This window comes from Erinaceus europaeus, chromosome 1 (assembly GCF_950295315.1).
Source record: "Erinaceus europaeus chromosome 1, mEriEur2.1, whole genome shotgun sequence".
In the NCBI taxonomy this organism is placed as follows: Eukaryota; Metazoa; Chordata; class Mammalia; order Eulipotyphla; family Erinaceidae; genus Erinaceus; species Erinaceus europaeus.
Window position 1 is genome coordinate 11,793,437 of NC_080162.1, and position 23,732 is coordinate 11,817,168.

Sequence of the window (23,732 nt, forward strand, 5' to 3'; positions counted from 1 at the left end):
TTATTACTTGTTTCCAGAGAAGCACTGTTTTTAGTCCGAGTGAACTCCCCTAGACCATGAGATAATGGTCCAATCACAGACAATTAGGAAGAAATTAGTCCAGATGGTAATGAATTCGTATGGTTGGAGAAACTGTGCAATTTCTTTCCATGAGAATGATATTTCATGGAACAATAGTTTTTATTATATGATTGCAGTAATGAGAAAAGCAGTCATGCAATCTGTGGACCCCAAAATATAGGGGGTCATTTATTTCATGAATATAATCAGCATTAAGAAAGGCTGAAGAAATCAAGTTAAGGCAGGAGGAGATAGCATAATGGTTATGCAAAGAGACTTTCATGCCTGAGGCGCCAAAGTTCCAGGTTCAGTCCCCTGCACCAATATAAGCTAAGGCTGAGCAGTGCTCTGGTGTAAAAAAAAGACAGAAGGAAAGTGTACTTAAAAAATATAGGTCAGGGGTCGGGCGGTGGCGCAGTGGGTTAAGCGCATGTGGCACAAAGCGCAGGGACCGGAGTAAGGATCCCGGTTCGAGCCCCCGGCTCCCCACCTGCAGGGGAGTCGCTTCACAGGCGGTGAAGCAGGTCTGCAGGTGTCTATCTTTCTCTCCCCCTCTCTGTCTTCCCCTCCTCTCTCCATTTCTCTCTGTCCTATCCAACAACGAATTGCGTCAACAAGGGCAATAATAATAACCACAACGAAGCTACAACAAGGGCAACAAAAGGGGGAAAAAAAATGGCCTCCAGGAGCGGTGGATTCATGGTGCAGACACCGAGCCCAGCAATAACCCTGGAGGAGGAAAAAAAAAAAAAAAAAGAAAAAGAAAAAGAAAAAATATATATATATAGGTCAATAGGCCACAATAAACAATGAAAAAAATTATACAGAGACTTCATCTGAAGGATAAAACTAAAAACTAGAAAAGTAAATTTGAATAATCTTTAAAAAAAACATAGGATATTACTATATCCATGAATGGACTGAACTCATACCCAGGAACTTATGAATAGAGACTCGACAAGGCTTTTGTGGAGAAAAATGTTTCTCTAGGTGTATTACGTGACAGAAATGCTTCTTGTTACTTTTAATTTTCATACCACAGGTAAAGAAAGCACTTTTAATAAAATGTATTCGAGAACCACATGTCTCACCGATATGCTTCTTAATTTGAGAAGCAGAGCTCTCGGCTAATATCTCCTTTTGTTCATTTGACATTTTTGATTTTCAAGTCATTCTCATCTGGAATACCTGTCAGAAAATCACCCGAATTTTTCACATGCTACCTGGTTAAGTGCTGCCAGAAAGCCATTAGCCAAGCCGTGAGCCAGCCTCACTTTCTGTGACTCATCAACTCCTGCCATCCTTTGCAAACCTTGCATTTGTACTCTAATCTCAATCTGTACAATATCCAACGCTGCAGAGGAGACAGCTGTAGATGTGGATTAGACGGCAGTATTAATAAGCTGAAAGGAGTATTAAGCTGAAAAGATAAAGATGTTCAAGTCTTTGATGGACGTTGTGTGTTACGTAGTGACGCGTGAATGGTTACAAAACCACCTATCGGTGCAGACTCCAGTAATAAAGGCTTTGGATAATGAGAATCTATATTTTAAAACCAGTAATAAAATGAAGTTGATTCTTTTAGACTCAAACTCTATCATGTTAACCTAACATCATGTAAAACTCTGAGGATTTATAGGAGGGGCTACTGATCTTAAGTATTACCTATTTCCATTATACAGAATCAAGAAATTTTAAAGCTTGGGCCCTTTTAAAAGTTCCTTCTTAGGACAAGGTGGTGGTGAACCTGGCTGAGTGCAAGCATTACAGTGCACAAGGACCTAGGTTCAAACCACTCGTCCCCACATGCAAGGGGGATGCTTTATGAGTTGTGAAGCAGGGCATCAGGTATCTGTCTTCCTGTCTCCCTCCCTCTTTCCTCTCAATTTCTCTCTCTCTCTCTCTCTCTCTCTACCCAGATAAACAAATATTTAAAAGTATATTTCAAATATAGTTTTATATATTTTCTTTCTTTCTTTTTTTTTTTTTAGTTTTTAATCTGCCCCACACTATATAGCAACCACAACTAGTGGACAGGAGTTAGTTCTGTCCCTTTTCCAAGTAGATAAAGCAAGAACTGAAAATCCTGAATGTCTAAGAATAAGTCCTAATTTATAGGCACTCACATGTCTGTAGATTAAGAAATACTGAAGCTGCTTCATAAGCTTCATAAACCTCTGCATTACAGGCATCTTCTTAATATTTGTGTCTATGATGACGAATCTCAGTTTCAAAGGACAATTGAAAGAAAAAAGAAACCCCAAACCTCTTCCTAACACATATGTTTTACAAATAACCATATGAAATGAACAGTTAGAGAATATTAATTGCCAGTTAAAATAACAGAACTTCTTCACAACAAAACCAGGATTACCTGAGACTGTGCATTGACATTGGCTCCATTTGTAACTAATACCTTTACCACTTCTGCTTGCCCGGCCAAAGATGCTATGTGCAATGCTGTGTTTCCTTTCTATAAAACGAAAAAAAAAAAAAAAAAAGAATGTCAACTTATTTGCCTTTTTCTGTTTTGACATTTTGTAAAATATCAAAATCTCCCTATGCTTATACATCCCACAAAGAAAACTGTGCACGAGTATTTCGTAAAGGCATGCCTTGGTTTGTTTGTTTGTTTGTTTATTGAGGACAAAGTCCTCACTGTAGTTGAGGAATAACGTGAAAAGCATTAAAGGTATGCTACTGACCTTTGTGGCTGCGTCTACATTGGCTTCTCTCTGTAGCAGTTCAGAAACAACTTCTACGTGGCCTTCTTTGGATGCAAGATGGAGAGCGTTCAATCCATTCTGATTAAAAAAGAAAGGAAAGTTCTACTCAGTGGGTTGAAACTGGAGTAGTAAATATCTATGGAGAACTTTTAGGATAATACCCATAATCACATGCACGTGAGCATTAGAGGCACTAGACTGAGGAATGAGAATCCTTCAAAAGTAGGTGGATTGTTCTGATATTATTAAGTGTTGGGAAGTAATCATTAAAAGGAAGTATATCTAGATTTCTTAATGTTTTCCTAATATTCAATCATTGTAACTTTTTTTTTTTTTTTTTTGCCTCCAGGGTTATTGCTGGGGCTGGGTGCCTGCACTACAAATCCTCTGCCCCTGGTGGCCACTTTTTCCATTTTTATTGGAAAGGACAGAGAGAAATTGAGAGGGGAGGGGGAGACAGAGAAGGGGGGGGGAAAGGAAGAGAGACATCTGTAGATTTGCTTCACCGCTTGTGAAGCGACCTCCTTGAAGGTGGAAGCCAGGGAACTGAACTGGGATCCTTGAGCCAGTCCTTTCTCTTCCTACTATGTGTGCTTAACCTGGTGTGCCACCACCTGGCCCCTCTTAAATGTTTTCCTAACAAGACAAAGGATAGTTTAACAGAAAAAAAAAAATCACTAAAATAAACAATCTTGGTAATATGGAATGAAAATTATGTTTTTGCTAAATTTAAAGAAATAACTAAAATGTTACATAAGTGGAATAATAATAACCACAACTAACCTGATTGCAAATATTGATGTCAACTCCATTTTTTATGTAGTCGAGGGCTTTTTCTAGGTGCCCAGCTCGAGCTGCTCTTAAGTAACTTGCATTGGCATCAGACTAAAAGAAACAAGAAAACAGATTTTGATGTATAGTAAAACTAAAATACATGGCTTTAATTACCTCATTGCTTGTCCAAACTGAAAAGAAAGTAAAAATTAGACATTTTTTTAAAAAAATTAAACCATTTTACTTCTAACATATAAAAAGTACAAGAGAACCTTGTAAAGTTATCAGACAGGAGAAATTTCTTGAAAGTTACTCTCTTTCTACGATGTTATCATGGATTCTGAATGGAAAGAGTTCCTTGCAATTTGTAGGAATTTGAAATCAGCATATAGTTTTTGGAGAGTAAAAAGAAATCATATAATTTCTAGAGTGCTACATTAGAAAAATCTTATTATCCTATTGTGTTAGAAACTTAAGGGTGACGGTTTTTTTTTTTTTTTTTGTGGTATCTAACAATCACTTTTAACTGAATTTCTCAGTTAAAAGCTTCACAAACATATTTAATTATTTTAATGGTGTCACATGAGTTTCACAGAAATTTGTCAGCAATGCTTTTTTGGTTTATTTTATAGGTCAAAGCAATTATTGGAATATAGGTTATATTAAAGAGCATGACTAAGGGAAATGCAAAGCAGAATTTGACTGAGTTTGGAATATTGTACCAAAGTAAAAAACTTTGGTAGGGGGGAAAGGGAGGGTGGATTTTCAGCTCTACAGTAGGGAGGTGGGGGTAGGGACACAGACTTTGGGTAGCAGGAATTGTGTTAATATATTCTCCTATTAACATAAAATTTTTAATAAGTATTAATAAATGCCTACACAGCTTGTGAAGCACGTGTTCCCTAAGTTTTAAAGATTACACTCTGAGGAAAATGATCAGAAGCATTAGCAGCAGCAAGTCAATATATATACCAAATCTGTAATTCATTCACTGAACAGTTACAATGCTGAATTTACTCGTAAATTCTAATGTAATTGTGCAGCTGACACTACCCACTACACAATAGGAATAAGAGGGTAAAAGCAAAAAGCCCTCTCAATACAGAAGCATATTTTCCCGAAGAGGTAGCCAAGAACATATCATTACAGAACATAAATGCATTCACACAGGACATGGATCAAGCATTTTGGTGAATACCTCCTCCTTCAGAGCCACTGCTGGAATGCCACCTTACCTGTCAAGCTTTCCCAGACCACCCTGGCAGAGCTGAATTGCTCGCTGCTCCCAAGGCATAATTTTATTGTCTTGAGCGACAAGGACTACCTTCAGTAGGACCCATAAAATGGGAGTGGTTACAGGTGTGGCTTGGAAAGGTGGAGGCGGGGCTTGGGTTTTAAAAGCTAGAATCTGTGAGCTTTCCCTCTTTGCCCCACCATTGTATGTAAGTGGTAACTTGGCCTTTTATTAATTCTCTCTCTCTCTTTCTGTCTCCCTCTCTTCCTCTCATGCCCTAACATGCGTGCCGAACTTTTTAATGTTGGAGGAACGAACACCGGCATTCTTCTCCCTCATTAACAATTGAACTCTCCAGATAATATATTCAACAGCCTTGGGTCTGGTGTGACTTCTTGCCCTTCTTTAATGGAAACCCCTTTACAATAAGCAGGGGTCGGAACTGCCAAGATGCCAATATTTGAGGAACAATAAGTTATCCCCAGAAGCGTCTTTTTTCATTATTAAATCAAGGTGTTTTTAAAAAAAGTTTTATTGATATTTAAAGAGAGACCACATGACTACTCAGCTCTGGTTTACTGCTTCAGTCTGCTGGGGATTGAACCTGAACCTCAGAGCCTCAGGCATGAAAGACTTTTGCATGACCATTGTGCAGTCTCCCCAGCCCCTTCCTCCAGAATTCCTTCGAAAGGACTTTGGTTTTGGAGTGGGTCAGTAACAGCTGATTTGCTTGTGACCTAAAAGAAGAGGTTTCTCTATGACTCCCATTGGTATGACTCCCATTCATGGCAGTGTGCCGGGCTGGGCTAGCTTCACAGGCGGTAGAGAGACCAGGGACTCATGGCTGAGCTGGGAAGCAGTATCTGTTTTTTAATAAGATACATCGCCTTTTATGTATCTCTTCACCGGAAATGGCAAGCGAAGGAAATGACTAGGAGAGGGGGCAGAGCAAAAAAAGAGGGAGAACAGAACATAGAAAGCTTCCATCTAACCAGTGGGGATGAAACCAATACCCTGCAGACAGAGCGGGACCCAGGTAAAACAGTGATCATGTAAATAGACCACATCGTAAGTAATAGAAGTGAACCTAATGTGATGATCAAAACAGAAGGTCTTAGAAGCAGAATTTAGAAGCAGACCAACAGCACTGTGTCTGCTTTCTCTGAAGCAGGGCTTCTCAGTCTCAGCACCACTGACATTTTGATAAGTGCAGTTCTGTGCTGGTGGGAAGTCTGGTCCTGCTCAGTGTCACTATCAGTATCCCTGGTCTCTACAGCTAGGTGTCTGTAGGACCTTCTATATTTGTAATAACCGAAATTGTCTCCAGAATTGCCAAAACAGCTCCCTCTTGGGGTGGGGGTGGGGGTGGGCCTGAGGGTGGAAATGAAGGCATAATCTCTTCAGTTAAGATTCAGTGACATAAATACTAAACTAATTCATTAAGAATTGTAGGCAGGGGTTGGGCGGTGGCGCATGTGGCGCAAAGCGCCAAGGACTGGAGTAAGCATCTCGGTTCGAGCCCCGCCTCCCCACCTGCAGGGGAGTCGCTTCACAGGCGATGAAGCAGGTCTGCAGGTGTCTATCTTTCTCTCCCCCTGTCTTCCCCTCCTCTCTCCATTTCTCTCTGTCCTATCCAACAAGGAGAACAACATCAACAATGGCAATAATAATAGCCACAACAAGACTACAACAACAAGGGCAACAAAAGGGGGAAAAAATGGCCTCCAGGAGCGATGGATTCATGGTGCAGGCACGAGCCCAGCAATAACCCTGGAGGGGAAAAAAACAAAAAAGAATTGTAGGCTTGGGGGGAAGGGCGTGTGGTGGTGCACCCGGTTAAGTGCATATATTATAATATGCAAGGACAAAGGTTTGAGCTTTGGGTCACCGCCTGCAGAAGGGGAAAGCTTTGCAAGTGGTGAAGCAGTGCTGCAGGTATCTGTCTCTCTCCCTCTCTGTCTCCCCCTTCCCTTTCAATTTCTGGCTGTCTCTATCTAATAAATAAATAAAGATAATAAATAATAATAATAATAAAAAAGAATTGTAGGCTTTTCCAGAAGAAAAAAAATCCAAATACTGAGTGATCTCACCCAGAGGTCAAATAAGAACCAAAGTAAGCAAAACAAATAAGGTAAAGTATTATTAAAACAAACAAACAAGCAAAAGAACCCTTGGTGTATATCAGCAGACTTGAGGACATTAATTAGCAGAGAGTTAAAGGGGGGTTTGGTGCACTGAGCTCTGATGGAGGGGGGTGGAGGAAGGATGATGTCACTTTGGTGGTGGGTTAGGGGAGCTTACATATGCATAGGGAAGATGTGAAATTGTGCAACTAAGACAACAGCTGTCTTGGAGAACATTCCCCCAATAAAGTTAAAATTACAATAGATCAAACATAGAAGCATTGTAGGCCTTAGTCTTAGAAATCTTTCTGAATAACAAATAGTCATGTGCATTGAATGCTATCGGGTGGAAAACCAGAGATCACAGAGGAAATCACTAAGTATCACAGCACCTTTTAACACACTTACTTACTCCGATATGACAAGGATTTGAATCAACCCCAGTTTCTAGAAGTTTAAATAAAAGTCGAGTCTGTGTTCAAAGACATTTACTACTTAGAGAAGGTGGACATTTATGTTTGTTTGACCTGTGAGTTTAATTCGGAATAAATTAGCGACTCCAGGATAGCTCACTGTACCATAAAAGATGATCTTCTTTGTGCCTGCTCAATGATTTATCAGTGAATTTGCCCAGAAGGGCTCTGATGCTTTTCTGGGAACAAATGACATCAGTCTGCCTGGATATTTCAACTGTCACAGATAACAACTGTGAGTTCAGCAGCCTAAACTCTTGACTCCCAGTATATAAAAACAGCTGTGAAAGAAATTTTTCAAAGTTGTGTTCTAATTCAAGAGAAGCCTCCAAATTGAATCCAGAGTTGAAAAGGTTGGGCAATTTCATAGCCACTTTCCCACCTGAAATTTTAAATCAAAATAAAACACAATAAAAACTCATTCTCTAATTCACTGGTGCTCGACCTTTTTGGTATTTAGATTCTTTCTAGACTAACAAAAACTACGAGTAAATTCCTTTCCATCAGTGGTTGCAGTTTGCTATTCATCTGCACACAAACATTCAATGTGCATATACATTCATAATTCTCACACAACTTTATGGGCTTCAGGACCCACTCTTGTAGTCAGACTTCAAAACATCGGCTCCAGTGATAAAGCACTCTTGGTAAATACTTTCAAGATACTTAATCCTCTGACATAGCTAATTTTTTTACAAGAGAATTTCAGAAGAAGAGAAAGGAAGTTTTATTTTCATCAGTTTTTCAGCCCTCAGTTACATAGCAAGGTATAAGAAGAGAAATGGGGGGAGTCGGGCGGTAGCGCAGCGGGTTAAGTGCAGGTGGCACAAAATAATATAATATAATAATATAAATTATTATATTATAATATAATATATTATAATATAAATATATAAATATAATATAAAATATTATATTAGTATATATTTAGGTAACATAAGAATACATATATACACCTGTAATAAAGTTTAATTTATAAATTAATTAGAGTCAAAGATTAACAACTAAGAACAAAATACAACTTTTATAACACTATATTGTAATGAGAGGCAAGTGACTATGGATTGGCTTAAGGATTCTGGTTCGAGCCCTCGGCTCCCCACCTGCAGGGGAGTCGCTTCACAGGCGGTGAAGCAGGTCTGTAGGTGTCTGTCTTTTTCTCCCCCTCTGTCTTCCCCGCCTCTCTCCTTTTCTCTGTGTCCTATCCAACAATGACAACATCAATAACAACAATAAAAAACAACAAAGGCAACAAAAGGGAAATAAATAAAATATATATAGAAGAGAAATGGGAGGGAATACAATACAAAGAGAAAGCAAGATGAGGGGACTGACTGCCAGGAAGAATATCAACAACATAGGAAGTATAGGTATTACAGAGCATAAGAAAAGAACAAAAAAGTTTTCTTTTTTTGATTTTCAACCACCTGTAAGCAATCTGTAAGCCTTCTTTCCATAAATACTTGTGAAATATCAATGATGTGTTAGTTGTATCAACATCTGGATGTATAATGGTGAAAACAGATGTAGGATAATTGAAAACTCTTTCCCTTCAGTTCACTGCTTCGTAGACTTTCTCAAATTTCATTTCTTATTGACAGTGAATAATTTCTGTCAAAATCTGCTTAGAGTATTTATATATCATCATTTTTTCAGTGCGCAAAACTGATACTTTGTATTGGGCTTCCATGTTGTGTCTCTTTACTGAGTTTCCATGTTGTGTCTCTTAACTGAGGTTTTTTTTTTTTTTTTTTTATCAAATAACTAAGGGCTACTCAACAAAGGCTCTAACTTGACTTTGAATATTGAGCATTCTATCAAAACAATATCTCTTTAAATTCAGTTATGGACAAATTATTATGGAAGGAAATTAGTTCCCATGAGCTACTGAGCTCTCCAGATGGGAAGTCTTACAGAGAAATCCTTGCCTAAAGAGTCAGCACAAAATATATACACGTGGATTGGTCAGTGTTTTCCCCCCAGGGGGCCAAAATCTGAAGAAGGAATCTAGGCGTTGCAAGACTTTTATCACTACTTAGTGCCTTGTGTACTTAGTGAGTTTACTCAACAAGAAATATGAGCGGTGTGTGTGTGTGTGTTTTCCAAAGAAATATCTTTTAAGTATAGTCAAACACGATTATAAATTAGTCTAATAACTGAACATTTCCACTTATATAACTGAGCACCTCTTTATCCATGGGGATACTTTATACAAGACTTTCAGTGGGTAACTTGCTCTCTATATAAAGTATTATATAATATTATATTGTATTTATTATATGATTACATTATATATATTTAGGTAACATAAGAATACATATATGCACCTGTAATAAAGTTTAATTTATAAATTGAGTAGAGTAAAAGATTAACAACTAAGAACAAAATAGAACTTTTTTAACACTATATTGTAATGAGAGGCAAGTGAATATGGTCTCTCTCAAAGTATTTACAGTGTGTAAAATCTCAGGCCATTGCAGGCTGGGGAGCAGGGAGGAGAGGGGGGCATTTAGCCTATAGTAATTCTCACTTAACATTGTGGATAGTTCTTAGAAATGGCAACTTTAAGTGAAATAACATAGAAAAACCAATTTTATCACAGATTAATTGATAAAAAGCCAGAATTAAGTTCTCACAACAAATTTATAGTCACATATCTATTAAATAAAGTTCCCAAACATGTTACACAATAATACTTTTTTTTTCTTTTTCTTTCTTTTTTTTCCCCTTACCTACTTATATTATCTTGGGGTTGTAGGAGGCTGGAGCAATCCTGGCAATTTAGGCACCAAGACAGGAATGATACTGGGACCTGGTCAGGGCCAGAATGATGTTCTTCCTTTACAAAGAGTACTTACACACACACACACACACACACACACACACACACACACACACACACCCCTCATATTCACCCAGACTAGGAAAATGTACTCATGCCAGCGACTCTATACAGAACATCTTTGGGAGATTTAAGAGGAAGATGGGAGTACCCGGAGAACGTTTATGCAGATATGGGGGACATGTGCAAACCCCATACAGTAACCACAGCCAAGAATCAATTGGTTTTTCCTCATCAGCAATATGAAGTAACATTGAACAAAAATGACATTATTCAGACAGAGACCTGCCAGACTGAAGCATTATCACTATTTAGCAGAAGCACTGATTACCTAGAAAGAAGAACAATTCCCACAATTTAGGAGTCTGGTTCGAGTCCCCAACTCCCCACCTGCAGGGGTGGGGGAGCTCACTTCACAAGCAGTGAAGCAGGTCTGCAGGTATCTATCTTTCTCTCCCCCTCTGTCTTCCCCTCCTCTCTCCATGTCTCTCTGTCCTATTCTATATAATAAAATCAAATTAAATTTTTAAGAAAGAGGAAAAAATGTCCACCAGGAACAGTTGATTTATAATTTGTAGTGCCTGCAGAAAACCCTCGAAGCAAAAAAAAAAAAAAGAAGGAAAAATAAATTAAGAAAGAAAAGAAAAAGGAAAGAAAGAAAGAAAAAGAAAAAAAAAATGAAGGACTTGCAGAGCAGCTCAACTGGTCTCCATGCACGTGATCCAGGTCTAAGCCCAGCACTGCACTGAGGAAAGCTCTGTGCTGTCTTTCCCTTTCTCATTATGTCTGTCTCTATCTGAAAAAAATCATAAATAAAAAACTTAGTCCTGAGTGGTGAAGCACCAGTGATATGAAAGGAATATGTAGACGTAATAATAAGAGAAAAGGGAAAATCCTTGAGCACCACCTTGACTAATAATGGCTCTAAACTAAGTGCTACAAATGAAGTGCTTATATGAACTTTGCCTTTTTTTTTAACCATTTAGAGTAAAATGTATTAATTGTATAAGTCCTTATATTAACATGCTTAGTTCATTCCCATAGTTCTTCCCCCAACCCTCCTCCCATTCTTGGTTATAGGAACCTTAGAAAATAAATTTATTTAGCAATAGGTAGAGCTGTGCTTGTTTATTTTTACCAGAGCACTGCTCAATTCTGACTTATGATGGTGCTGGGGATTTGACCTGGGACCACAGTGCCTCAGGCATGAAAGCCATCTGCATAACCATTAAGCTATCTCCTGGCCTGGATTTATTCCGAAATAGGATCTTTGCAGATATATTTCACTAGAATAATACTTGGTTACCATGGGCCCTAAAGCCAATGGCTGATTCCTACAGAAGATAAATGACAGTACACAATTCATGTTAAAGTGGAGGTGGCAGTAGGAACTACAGTGTAGCAACACTAGAGATGACACTGGAAACCGGGAGAGAGAGAATTAATCGCTTAGATCCTTGGCAGGGCACGTAATAAATACCTCAGGGAGAGAACTCTTCTTTTTTAAAAAATATTTTATTTGTTTATTTATTTTCTTTTTTGTTGCCCTTGTTGCTTTTAGCATTGTTGTGGTTATTATTATTATTGTTGTTGTTATTGATGTTGTTGCCGGATAAGACAGAGAGAAATGGAGAGAGGAGGGGAAGACAGAGAGGGGAAAAGAAAGATAGACACATGTAGACCTGCTTCACCCCTTGTGAAGCGACTCCCCCACAGGTGGGTAGCCAGGGGCTCGAACCAGGATCCTTAAGCTGATCCTTGAGTTTCGCGCCATGTGCGCTTAAGCCGCTGTGCTACAGCCCGACCCCCAGGGAGAGAACTCTTAATACTGAGTGAGAAAAGACACGGGAAAAGGCCTGCAGATTCTGGACCGTCATTATTGTATAAACCAGATCAAAGTAGACAGGCAGCAAGGTAAAGCACTTAAAAACACTGATTATATAAAATCAAGCCTATGGGGGAGTCGGATGGTGGCACAGCGGGTTAAGCGCACGTGGAGCCAAGCGCAAGGACCGGCATAAGGATCCAGGTTCCAGCTCCACACTGACTCCCCACCTGCGGTGGGGGCGGGGGGGGGGGTGTGGGTGGGGTGGGGGGAAGGAGTCGCTTCACAAGCAGTGAAGCAGGTCTGCAGGTGTCTATCTTGTCTCCCCCTTTCTGTCTTCTCCTCTTCTCTCCATTTCTCTCTGTCCTACTTAACAGCAACGACATCAAGAACAACAACAACAATAACTACAACAGCAATATAAAAAAAAACAACAAGGGCAACAAAAAGGGAAAATAAATAAAATATATTAAAAACAAGCTTATCACTACTATATATATATATATATATATATATATATATATATATATATTTTTTTTTTTTAAAGTGATTCCCATTCTTCTCAGTTTAGAGATGGGAATGCTGTCTTGGCTGTTTTAGAGGGGTCATTCTGCATGGACACTCGGTCAGGTTTGAAATGGACAACAGCAGAGGCCTTTCTGGCAAAGGTTCCAGTGTAAAGATGCTAACTATTCCAAACATGTGTTAGGGGACAGTGACCTCATTTTCAGGGATGAACTGAGGTGACTTCCAAGCAAAATCCATACAAACAAAACCAGGCCTACAGCAACTGCAAAGACTCTGTGGTCGCAAGTCTCTTGTACTTGGAGTGGTTTGGATGATGATTACCATTGGCCTTTAGAAACAGTTTTCCTTCTGGTCCAGCTCCTACTCTCCCTCAAATCCTGTTACAAATTTATAGGTGGAAAAAAAAATTCCGTTATTATTCTCAGTAATATGGTAACAACTAGGCAAAACCAAACAAAAAACCTGGTCTTAATAACTCAGTCTTCCCGAGGGGGCTCATGTTTTTGCAGGTATTTGCCAAGCAAATGGATCACATATACAAGTATCCCTTTATTTACAATCTCTGCACAACAACCCTGAATATACACCTAAAAAATAAACAATAAAAGGGGTTATTTGGTAGTTATTTGTCTTTTAAAAGGGAAGGGGGGAGGAGATAATCTGAAATTTTTACTGACTGGAGACAGACTGTACCATGAATGTCACAGTTGTTTTAGGTTGCGCAATTAGTTGAATTCTTTTGAGATCAGTCAGCAGTTAGATCACTGAGCAAGTTATCTGTAAGATATCAGCATGTAATGTGTTACTCTAAAGTATCTGCCAAGTGCGTGTACTATCTGAATGGTCCACGTTCCAGGGCATAAGAAGAGGTTCTGCTCTGGTCCAGTGAGAAAACAAGGCCTCCCTTTGTCACTGGTGTTACTCTAATGTTCTCGGGCAACAGCGTGTCTGATGGACATAGGGACTGGCTCCCCTCTCAGTCACAACACACAGGAGAATATGACTCAAATCACTTGCCTATTGTTTGGTTGAAGCCATTTTATTCAAATTAACATACCATTCTTTTTTTATTCTTATTTTTTGAAAAGTTCTGCATAGGATAAGAGGGGTACAATTATACACATTTCCCACCACCAGAACTCTGTATCCCATTCCCTCCAATGGAAGCTTTCCTATTCTTTATCCCTCTGGGAGTATGGACCCAAGGTCATTATGAGGTGCAGAAGGTGGAAGGTCTGGCTTCTGTAATTGCTTCCCCACTGAACATGCTGCCCCTATTCTTTATGGAATTGTACCCCTCTTATCTTATGGTCTTGTCAATCATTATTAAACTAATTATAATAAGAAGAATGAAAGGATTTGGCTGAAGTTACAGTACCAGGGGATGCTGGAGGCTGTTAAGAAATCAAAAACCTTTGTAGAATAATAAGTTGTCTGGAATGCCAAGTAGAGCAGTGTAAATGTTTTAGTTCAAGCTGCAAGTGCTTGTTTGAAGTATCTCCAAGGTTATGGTATAGACACTGACTGAGAGGCCAGGCAGTGACGCAGCTGGTTAAGCATACACACTACACTGCACTGGTCAAGTCCTTGGTCCCCACCTGCAGGGGGAAAGCTTCTGGAGTGGTGAAGCAGCACTGCAGGTGTTTCTCTGTCTCATTCCTTCTCAATCTCCCCCTCCCCACTTACTTTCTCTCTGTCTCCAATAATCAATAAAATATCAAAAAATAAACTGGTTGAAAAACATGAGTAAGACTGAAACATTTTTACAAGTGAATTATACCATCTTTCAATATATAAAACAGATTAAGTGTATATACTGGGGTTCGGTGGTGGTGCACCTGGTTGAGCAAACATATCATCACTGCTAAGGACCCAGGTTCAAATCTCCATGCCCTAGCTGCAGTGGGAAGCTTCACAACTTGTCAAACAAATCTGCAAATGTCTATTTTTTTTTTTCTCTCTCTCTCTCCTCCTTTCTCATTTTCTCTCTGTCCTATCAAATAAAATGAAAGAAAAAAAAGGGTGGTCCAGGAGGTGACACAGTGATAGGGCTTTGGACTATCAAGCATGAGGTCCTGAGTTTGATCCCTGGCAGCATGTGCCAGAGTTATGTCTGGTTCTTTCTCTCTCCTCCTGTCTTTCTCATTAATAAATAAATAAAATCTTTAAAAAAAAAAAAAAGGAAAAATGGCTGCTGGAAGTGGTGGCTTCTTGGTGCTGGAACTGAGCTCCAGCAATAACCTTGGTGGCTATCAACATTATCACCATCATCATCACCATCATCATCATCACTATCATCATCATCACCATCACTATCATCATCATTATCACCATCATCACCATCACTATCATCATCATCACCATCACTATCATCATCATTATCACTATCATCACCATCACTATCATCATTATCACCATCACTATCATTATCATCATCTCCATCATCATCATCACTATCATCACCATCACCATCACTATCATTATCACCACCATCACCATCACCATCACCATCACCATCACCATCACCATCACCATCACCATCACCATCACCATCACCATCACCTCCCTGATGTGAACCTTAAGAAGAATATGAATACTGCTTACTCCTGATATTGGTTTATTTTAATATTTATTTATTTATATTATTGAATAGAAAAAGAGAGCAATTGAGAGGGGAGTGAAAGATAGAAAGGGAGAGAGACATAGAGACACCTGCAGCTCTGCTTCACCACTCATGAAGCTTTCCCCCTGCAGGTGGGGACCAGGGGCTTGAACCTTGGTCCTTGTGCACTGTATGTAATGTACGCACTTAGCCAATTGCACCACCCACTGCCTGGCCCCTTGATCTCAGTATTCTTGTATCCTAGGGCTCAGGGAGAACCTGTGGTATTGAGAAAAGAGTCTGGGCTTGTCAACAGGCAGCCCTAAGTTGCAGTCTTTGATGTTCTTGTTAACTGCGTGATCATGGTCAAGTTAAGTCAACCTTTATGAAACTCAGTTTCCACGTGTCTAATGAAGGCCATTATCTTGGTTGAATTTTAAGAAGAAATGATACGACGTATGTAATACTACACAGCAGTATATAAAATGTACAGGTGACCTATATATAGCAAACACTAAATTACAGCTATCATCCTTGTTATAATAGATTTCTAGGAGCTCTTATGACTACTGTGAACTCCTGAATATTGTTCAGTACTTGCTGGTTGTTTGGTTTTTGCTCATTCAAGTAGGGATAGAATGCTAACTCCAATGTCCTGCAGGTTTTTAAGGCAAGGACTCCAAGTAGGCAAGCAGCAAAGTCAATGAAAACACTAAGTTTATACATATTCCCAATTGTTAGTAAAACTAAGATGTTAGGGAAGTGATTAAAACAAGGTTTGTTTGTTTTTTTTGGTCTATTCTTGTGAGATATAAAAGAGAAATATGGTCTCTTATAAAGGTGAAAATGATAAGAAAGCAAAACTCAGTTTTTCTAAAATGTGAGGATTTAAATAAGCAGCACTGAAGGATAATTACAGGAGAAGAAATCATTTCTGAGGAAATTATGTCTGCAGGTATATTCATTACTGTGCTTGTCTGAAGCCTCTGTCCATGTTTGGATATGTTTCTGGTTCCCTCTTGGGGCGCGCACACACAAACACACACACACACACACACACACACACACACACACACACACCAAAGGTAGTATGCTGCTTGGGGAAAAAAACAAGCATTTCTTAAATACTTGCAAAAGTTCTTGACAATGCTTAGCTTTATTTACATTTTTAAAATATTTATTTATTTCCTTTTTATTGCCCTTGTTGTTTTTATTGTTGTTGCAGTTATTGTTGTTGTTCTTAATGTCACCGTGGTTGGATAGGACAGAGAGAAATGGAGAGAGGAGGGGAAGACGGAGAGGGGGAGAGAAAGACAGACACCTGCAGACCTGCTTCACCGCTTGTGAATTCACTCCCCTGCAGGTGGGGAGCCCGGGGGCTCGAACCTTGATCCTCACGTTGCTTCTTGCTCTTTGCGCCGCGTGCACTTAACCTGCTGAGCTACCGCCTGACTCCCAGCTTTATTTACTTTTATATATTTATTTATCTATTGGATACAGTCAGAAATTGAGAGGAAGAGGGAGATAGAGAGGGGGAGACAGAGGGACCCCTTCAGCCCTGCTTCACAACTTGTAAAGCTTCCCCCTGCACGTGGGCACAAGGGGCTTGTGCCTGGGCCCTGGAGCGTTGTAATATTATGTTCAACCTGGTGCACCACCACCTGGCCCCTCTATCTTATTTTCTTGCCCTCCTACTATTTTATTTTTATTTTACTTTTCTTTCCCCCCTACCATTATTGATCCACATTGAGGGCAAGGTCCTATTGAGGCCCACAGAGGGGTCCATTATGTTGTTCCTGATGGAGATGACCAGTGACAATGGAGAGAGGGATCTGTTAGAGGTCTAGGCCCATCCTGTCTGTGTGGGAATCCCAGGACTCCCTGACTAGGGCTCCAGGTGATGGTGTGGCCTGGCAGTGACTAGAGTCTTCATTCAAGTATGTTTAGTTTACTTTTTATTACCAACAAAAAGCCTTTCTACAAGCAAAATTTTTTGCCATTATTTCAAGTATATATTTTACTTATAGTTTTTATGTTTCAAAAATCACTGCTAAAATACAATTAATACTGAACAATGTTATGGGTAATATCACTATATCTCCTTTTTTATGTTCTCTATTTTCCAAAGCAAAAACATACCATGATTTTTCCAATAGCCCTGCATTAACAAAAATGTATGTTTCTATTATTTATTGTTCATTTTATTTTCTTATGGGAGGTGGAGTTTACTGCATCATTTCTACTAGATAAAGACGTATTATTTGCTGACTTAGAGAATGTTCAGGGGGCCAGCTGGCGGCACACCTGGTTGAGCGCACATGTTACAATGCACAAGGACCCGGGTTTGAGCCCACAGTCCCCACCTACAGGGGGAAAGCTTTGTGAGCGGTGAAGCAGGGCTGCAGGTGTCTCTCTGTCTCTCTCCCTCCCTATTTCCCCCTTCCGTTTCAATTTATAGCTGTCTTTATCCAGTAAATAAAGATAATAAAAATTTTTTTTTAAAGAATATGTTCAGGATTTTTTTGAGTATTCCTTTTGCTATTTCCCATGGTAAGAGCAAAAATCAATTAATTCACAATTTTAACATTTGAACTAGTCCCAGAGACCACAATAGCACCTTCTTAAATAACAAAAATGGATGAAACTTGAGATGATCCTAGGCAACTCTGCTTAGTGAAGTATGGAGCTAACTACCAGATAGTTTTGCTCATATGTACAACGTAGAGACCTGAAGTACGTGAATTTGAAGAAAAAAAAATAAAAAGAGAGAGAAAAATTTTTAAAAAGTACCGTGGTGGTAAGTGCCCTGTGGCAAACCATACGCCTGCAATCATAATCTTGTAAACCATTACCAAATTACTAATACAAATTATTAAATTTGGAGGCTCAGCCAGTTAAGTGCACATGGTGCAAAGAGCAAGGACCGGCATAAGGATCCTAGTTGGAGCCCCCTGGCTCCCCACCTGCAGGGGAGTCGCTTCACAAGTGGTGAAGCAGGTGTGCAAGTGTCTGTCTTTCTGTTCCTGTCTCTGTCTTCCCCTCTTCTCTCCATTTCTCTCTGTCCTATTCAACAACTACTACATCAATAACAATAATAACTACAAAAACAATAAAAAACCAACAAGGGCAACAAAAGGGAAAATACATTTGAAGAATTATTAAGTTTTAAATGGTAAAAGAACTTGGCTAAAGACATTTCTGCCTAATTCCTAAGGTGAATGTGATTTCCCAAAATCAAGTGATCCAATTTCACTTTTCTCAAGCTTTAATCCCTATTTTCTTCTACCTCTGTTATTATTTGGACTGGTACCTGCACTACTCTGCTCCAAAAGGCCTTTCCGTTTTCCCTAAGGAGCAAGAGAGAGGAAGTCAGAGATGAAGAGAGGCAGAGAGACATTGCTCCAAAGCTTGTGAGCCCTCCACTGTGCAAGTGCTCCTGTGTGGTGACTAGGGGCTTGAATCAGGGTCCTCACACACGGTGACAATGACATTTACTGGGTGAACCACTTCATAGTACCCACCATCCCCATTTTAACTCTTTTATACAGTTATCACATGTAGCCTGTGAGATACAATAGTGCATTAAAACACCATACCCAACATCTAACTACAAAAGAGAGCTAAAACAAAACAAAACAAAACAAAACAAAACAAAGAAACCCCACAGATATCTTTATCTCTTCAGACAACAAATGAAACTGGATGGGGTTGTACAGTGGAGTTGAAATTTAAGTACCTTTGTTTATAACACAAATGCTTTGTTATTACATAGTTTGGTTAAGTCACTAGCAACTTAACAGTCTTAAGAAATGTACCTAGCAATAACTGAGACAGTACTTCTTAGCACTTGGGAAATATAGAACAGTTACAGCATTTACTTCTGGCATTCCAAAAGACGGATTATATAAAAACACATCAACTGGGGTTTTTCCATTTATTTGGTATGTTGTGAAGCAGAACTAGGATGTCAGAGATTCATGCTTAAGGATCCTTATTTTGTAGGAGGTACTGGCATGAGTCCTAAAAGATTTAATCCAGAGAACTATTCACATTTTAAATATAGCAACTGAAAACAGTGGTAAGCTAAAATTGGTCTAGGTATAAGGCGAAAAGAAAGTATTTTCTTCAGTAGATGAACCTCTTTTTAACTTTTTTTTTTCTTTTTAAATCAGGAATAATAGCTTGGCTTTCGGTGTGGAGAGAGTTGATGGTGTAAACATAACTCTTTACTTCCAATGCCTAAATATATTTGGTATACAGAAATCAGATAGCAAATCACACTGGACTTAACTTCCTGGTCAGATAATTAAAGGCCTGGGGCTGAAAACACAGAGGAATTGAAGGGGGAGTCCCAAGGCAGCAGAGGGAGAGGAGGAATTAGCTTTGAGAGAAGGGTTCTTGAATTGATTATCCTAAAATGTTTTTTGCCAGCTGGTGCAGCTGGAGACTCACTAGTAAGTGAAACAATTTCCCTTTTGGGAGGCTTTCAATCTGCGGATTCCATATTGATTCTTTTAAAAATAATAATAACCAACGTGCTAAAATGCTTTTGCTTTTTCCATTGAAAATTTTCATTTCTACTTAAGCCTATAATCAACAAAGGGACTTAGGGGTCCTCAGTAAAATGACACCTCAAGTTCTTTCTTGGATGAATAAAACAGGTATTTTGAAGACAAAGGTTACTAGTGACATCTGAGAAATGATGGTTATACAACTTAATGATTTGAGAAGCTTAAATAATCTTCAAAATTTACATTTTACCTCAACAAGATCTGTAATTAGAAGACCTATTTTTGTATTGATGTAGTAAAACAGTAGTAATGTCCAGATCTGCAATGTCTTTTTAAAAGTTCGATGAAAAACATGTAGTAAAGATTAAAGATAAGATAGACTATGTTCCCGGGGACAGGCAGTAGCACACCGGTTAAGCTCACACAGTGCAAAGCTCAAGGACCCGCCCAAGGATCAGGGTTTGAAACCCTGGCTTCCCACCTGCAGGGGGGTTGCTTCACAAGCCGTAAAGCAGGTCTGCAGGTGTCTGTCTCCCCCACCCCTCAATGTTTCCGTCCTATCCAGCAACAACAACAGCAACAATAAGAAAAACAATGGAAGAAAGACAGCTGCCCAGAGCAGTGGAATCATAGTGCAGGCACTGAGCCCCCAGTGTTAACCCTGGAGGCAAAAAAAAAAAAAAAAAAAAGAATAGATTATCTCCCAAGTTAAAGTGGCCAGAGGAATCCTATAGTTACAAGTATCATTAGTTTAAACATAGGAAGTTTGAAATATCCACCCTTATTAATAGTTTTCCAGTTAAAATATGCTTCTGGTAGAGCCAGGGAACAAAAGCTCATCTGATGAGCTGTCTACCACAGAAGGAGGTAACGGTCTAACTTGGGATTCATCTGTCATATGTGTTAGTTAAATCTTTGATGATAGATATAAACTAACCAATGGAACTTTCTGTGACCAGGAGTTCAGACTCAGGAGTCAGATGCCTGGATTCAAAATCCTACTTTTAATAAACAAACTATGTGACCTCGAACAAAATACATAAACTACACAGCTCAGTTTCCTTCTCTGTAAACTGAGAACAGAAGTGCAATTTGGTTAAGGAATGAGCTTCTGATAAGATTAAGGAAGTAGTAAATGCAAAGCACTTAGAAATGACCGGACACATAATTGATCCTCAGTTAACATTATTAATGAATTATATTATATTATTTATGTGAATTATCACTTAAATTATAATGTTATTGTAAATTATCACTTAAAATGCTTTACTTTTTTTTCCCTTCAGTTGGTATGACTGTGGCAATGACCATGAGAATCAAATGAATATAACAGTTCACACAGAGACTGGAATCATCAATTTGACCTTATTTACCTACTCCCTGTAGCAGCTGAATTAAGCAGGCAAGAAAGCTGAAGGGACATTCTCATTGTAATCTATCTCGAATGATGCTTCTTCTTCTTTCTCAAACTTGTTTGTTTTAGGATCTCTTTACACTTGGCAATACTGACGATACTAAAAGACCTTTTGACTATAAGGACTATAACTACTGACATTTGCCATACTAGAAGATAATAGTGAAAACTAAAATATAAGTTCAGAGAAACAAAAGCACCCTGAATGCATGATGATGTAATAAAAAGATGGTTTACAGCTTTGTAAAGTCCCTTTCATGTCTAGACCACAGAATAAAATCAAGATTCTCATATCTACTTCTGCTTTTCAATCTTCTGCCCTGTGTTGTTTTGGTTGACATATGTGAAGAAAAGCTGACTTCAGCATGATTAGAAAAAGGAGGAGCCTCACAGATATTCTAGAAGGATCTCAGAGACACCTTCTAGAACTGTCGATATACTTTGCCAGTGGCTGGGCTACAGGTGAGATGTCAACAAACTACCTCACAAAACTAAGGGCTACCACTTTCCAAGAGAATAATTTAGGTAAGAGTGATGACTGGCCAGAAAGACCAAGTCTCAAAAATGCAGGGCAGCTATTATTTTGCAGAGCATATGCCAGAATCATTCTCATTGTTGCTCTTTAATCACCATCCTGCTAGCTTGCTTCAGTTCTCTTCCCCCCAAGGATTAAACTCCTTCCTGTAGGGCTTTTCCAAGCGATCGTATCCACATATTCCAAATATACTGACAAAACTACATTTCTGCAGTGGGCGCTCTTATTCTCAAAATATAAACTTAAAACTCAACTTTCTCAGTAACCAAACATGAAAAATGGTCACTATATCATGGCGAGTAATGACACCACATCACAAGACAACAAGAACATTTTAGAGACAGTTTGTCGTTTTTGTGTACACATATAGACACAAATCTGTATGTGTTCTATGAAATTTCTATATTAGAAATAGCAACCTCGAGACCTTGAGAGAACTACTGCAGTTTTCAATAGACAGAATGGGGACACAGAACTCTGGTGGGAACGGTATGGATTTATACCCTTATTACCCTACAGTTTTGTAAATAAATATTAAATCACTAATAAACATAGAAAAAGAAATGACTACTTCATTTTCAGTATTAACACAGAAAGTTAACTATTACAGGTTCCATAAAATTATCTTTTTATATATTTCATTCATTTATTTTAATGAGAGAGATCCAGAGAGAAAGACACACACACACACACACACACACACACACACACACACACACACACACACCCAGGGAGGGAGAGAGAGACAGACAGACAGACACCAGAGCACTGCTTAGCTCTGGCTTATGTTGATGCTAAGAACTGAACCTGGCGGGTGTTCCTAGTTGACCCCTGAGAGGGGAGGAGACAAACCCAGCTACTGCTGCTTCATAGCCCCACCTCCACAAGTCTCAGCACATCTTTTAAAAGCTACCAGGTTCCAGATGCCAGCATGATGCCAACCAGACTTCCCTGGACAGACAACCCCACCAATGTGTCCTGCAGCTCTGATTCCCCAGAACCCTGCCCCACTAGGGAAAGAGAGAGAGGCAGGCTGAGAGTATGGATCAACCTGTCAACACCCATGTTCAGTGGGGAAGCAATTACAGAAGCCAAACCTTCCACCTTCTGCATCCCACAATGACCCTGGGTCCATCCTCCCAGAGGGATAAAGAATAGGAAAGCTATCAAGGAAGGGGATGGGATATGGAGTTCTGGTGGTAGGAATTGTGTGGAGTTGTACCCCTCTTATCCTGTGGTTTTGTCAGTGTTTCCCTTTTATAAAAAAATTTAAAAAAAAAGAATTGAACCTGGGACCTCAGAGTTTTAACTATGAAAGTTATTTTTTGCATAACCATTATTGCTGTCTTCCCAGCCCTAAAAAAATTTTACAGTACTTAAAATGAAATGCAACGTCTCTTATAAGACCAGATATTATTATAAATCTAGTTTAACACATATTTTGGCCCCTTTTCAACTCCAAGTAATGCTAATTTCCTTTCATTTTTTTTAAACGTTGTATTGATGTGATGTTTAATATTATGAATGGTGATTCTTTCTCTTTTAATTTCTATTTTTAGAAAATAAAGAGTGGTGAAGCAAGGTTGCAGGTGTCTTTCTGTCTCCCTCTCTATCTCCCCTCTCCCTCCCAATTTATCTCTGTCTATACTCAATAATAAAAATATAAAAATATTTCAAAAAAAAAGTTTTTTTAAAAAAGGACAATAAGGAGAAATCTGGACCAGGTGTAGTATATTGCACCAAAGCAAAGGACTCTGGAGAAGGAGGGAAAGATGAAGGAACACTGGGGTCCTGGTGTATCCCTTACACACCAATTAAGGGAAGAGGAGAGGCTATGCCTTTGGGTTAAAGGCCGTACTGTAAACCATTACCCCCTAATAAAAATGTAAAAATACAACAGTATTCAAAATAAAGTCTTGTAAGTAGAAGTGTTTTCAGAATATACAAGAGGAATTATTGAATTACATAAACATATAAATCAATAATATAACAGAATGCCGCTGAGTTAGGACACAATAGAATCAGGAAGTCAGGCCTAAATAAGACTGAACTATGACCGGATTCTGTAAAAGCACTATTTGGTAC

At 39.0% G+C, this 23,732-nt stretch overlaps 1 protein-coding gene across 1 annotated transcript in view; it reads right to left on the reverse strand.

The window, feature by feature from the left end:
- Positions 1–23,732, reverse strand: part of ANK3 (ankyrin 3) — a 306,521-nt gene that overhangs the window by 178,942 nt on the left and 103,847 nt on the right. The window contains exons 2-4 of the mRNA XM_060186709.1: positions 3,570–3,671; positions 2,766–2,864; positions 2,435–2,533 (exon numbers count right to left, since the gene is read on the reverse strand). Of these exons, the coding sequence (XP_060042692.1) occupies positions 2,435–2,533; positions 2,766–2,864; positions 3,570–3,671 (300 nt within the window). The remainder of the gene's footprint in view (positions 1–2,434; positions 2,534–2,765; positions 2,865–3,569; positions 3,672–23,732) is intronic.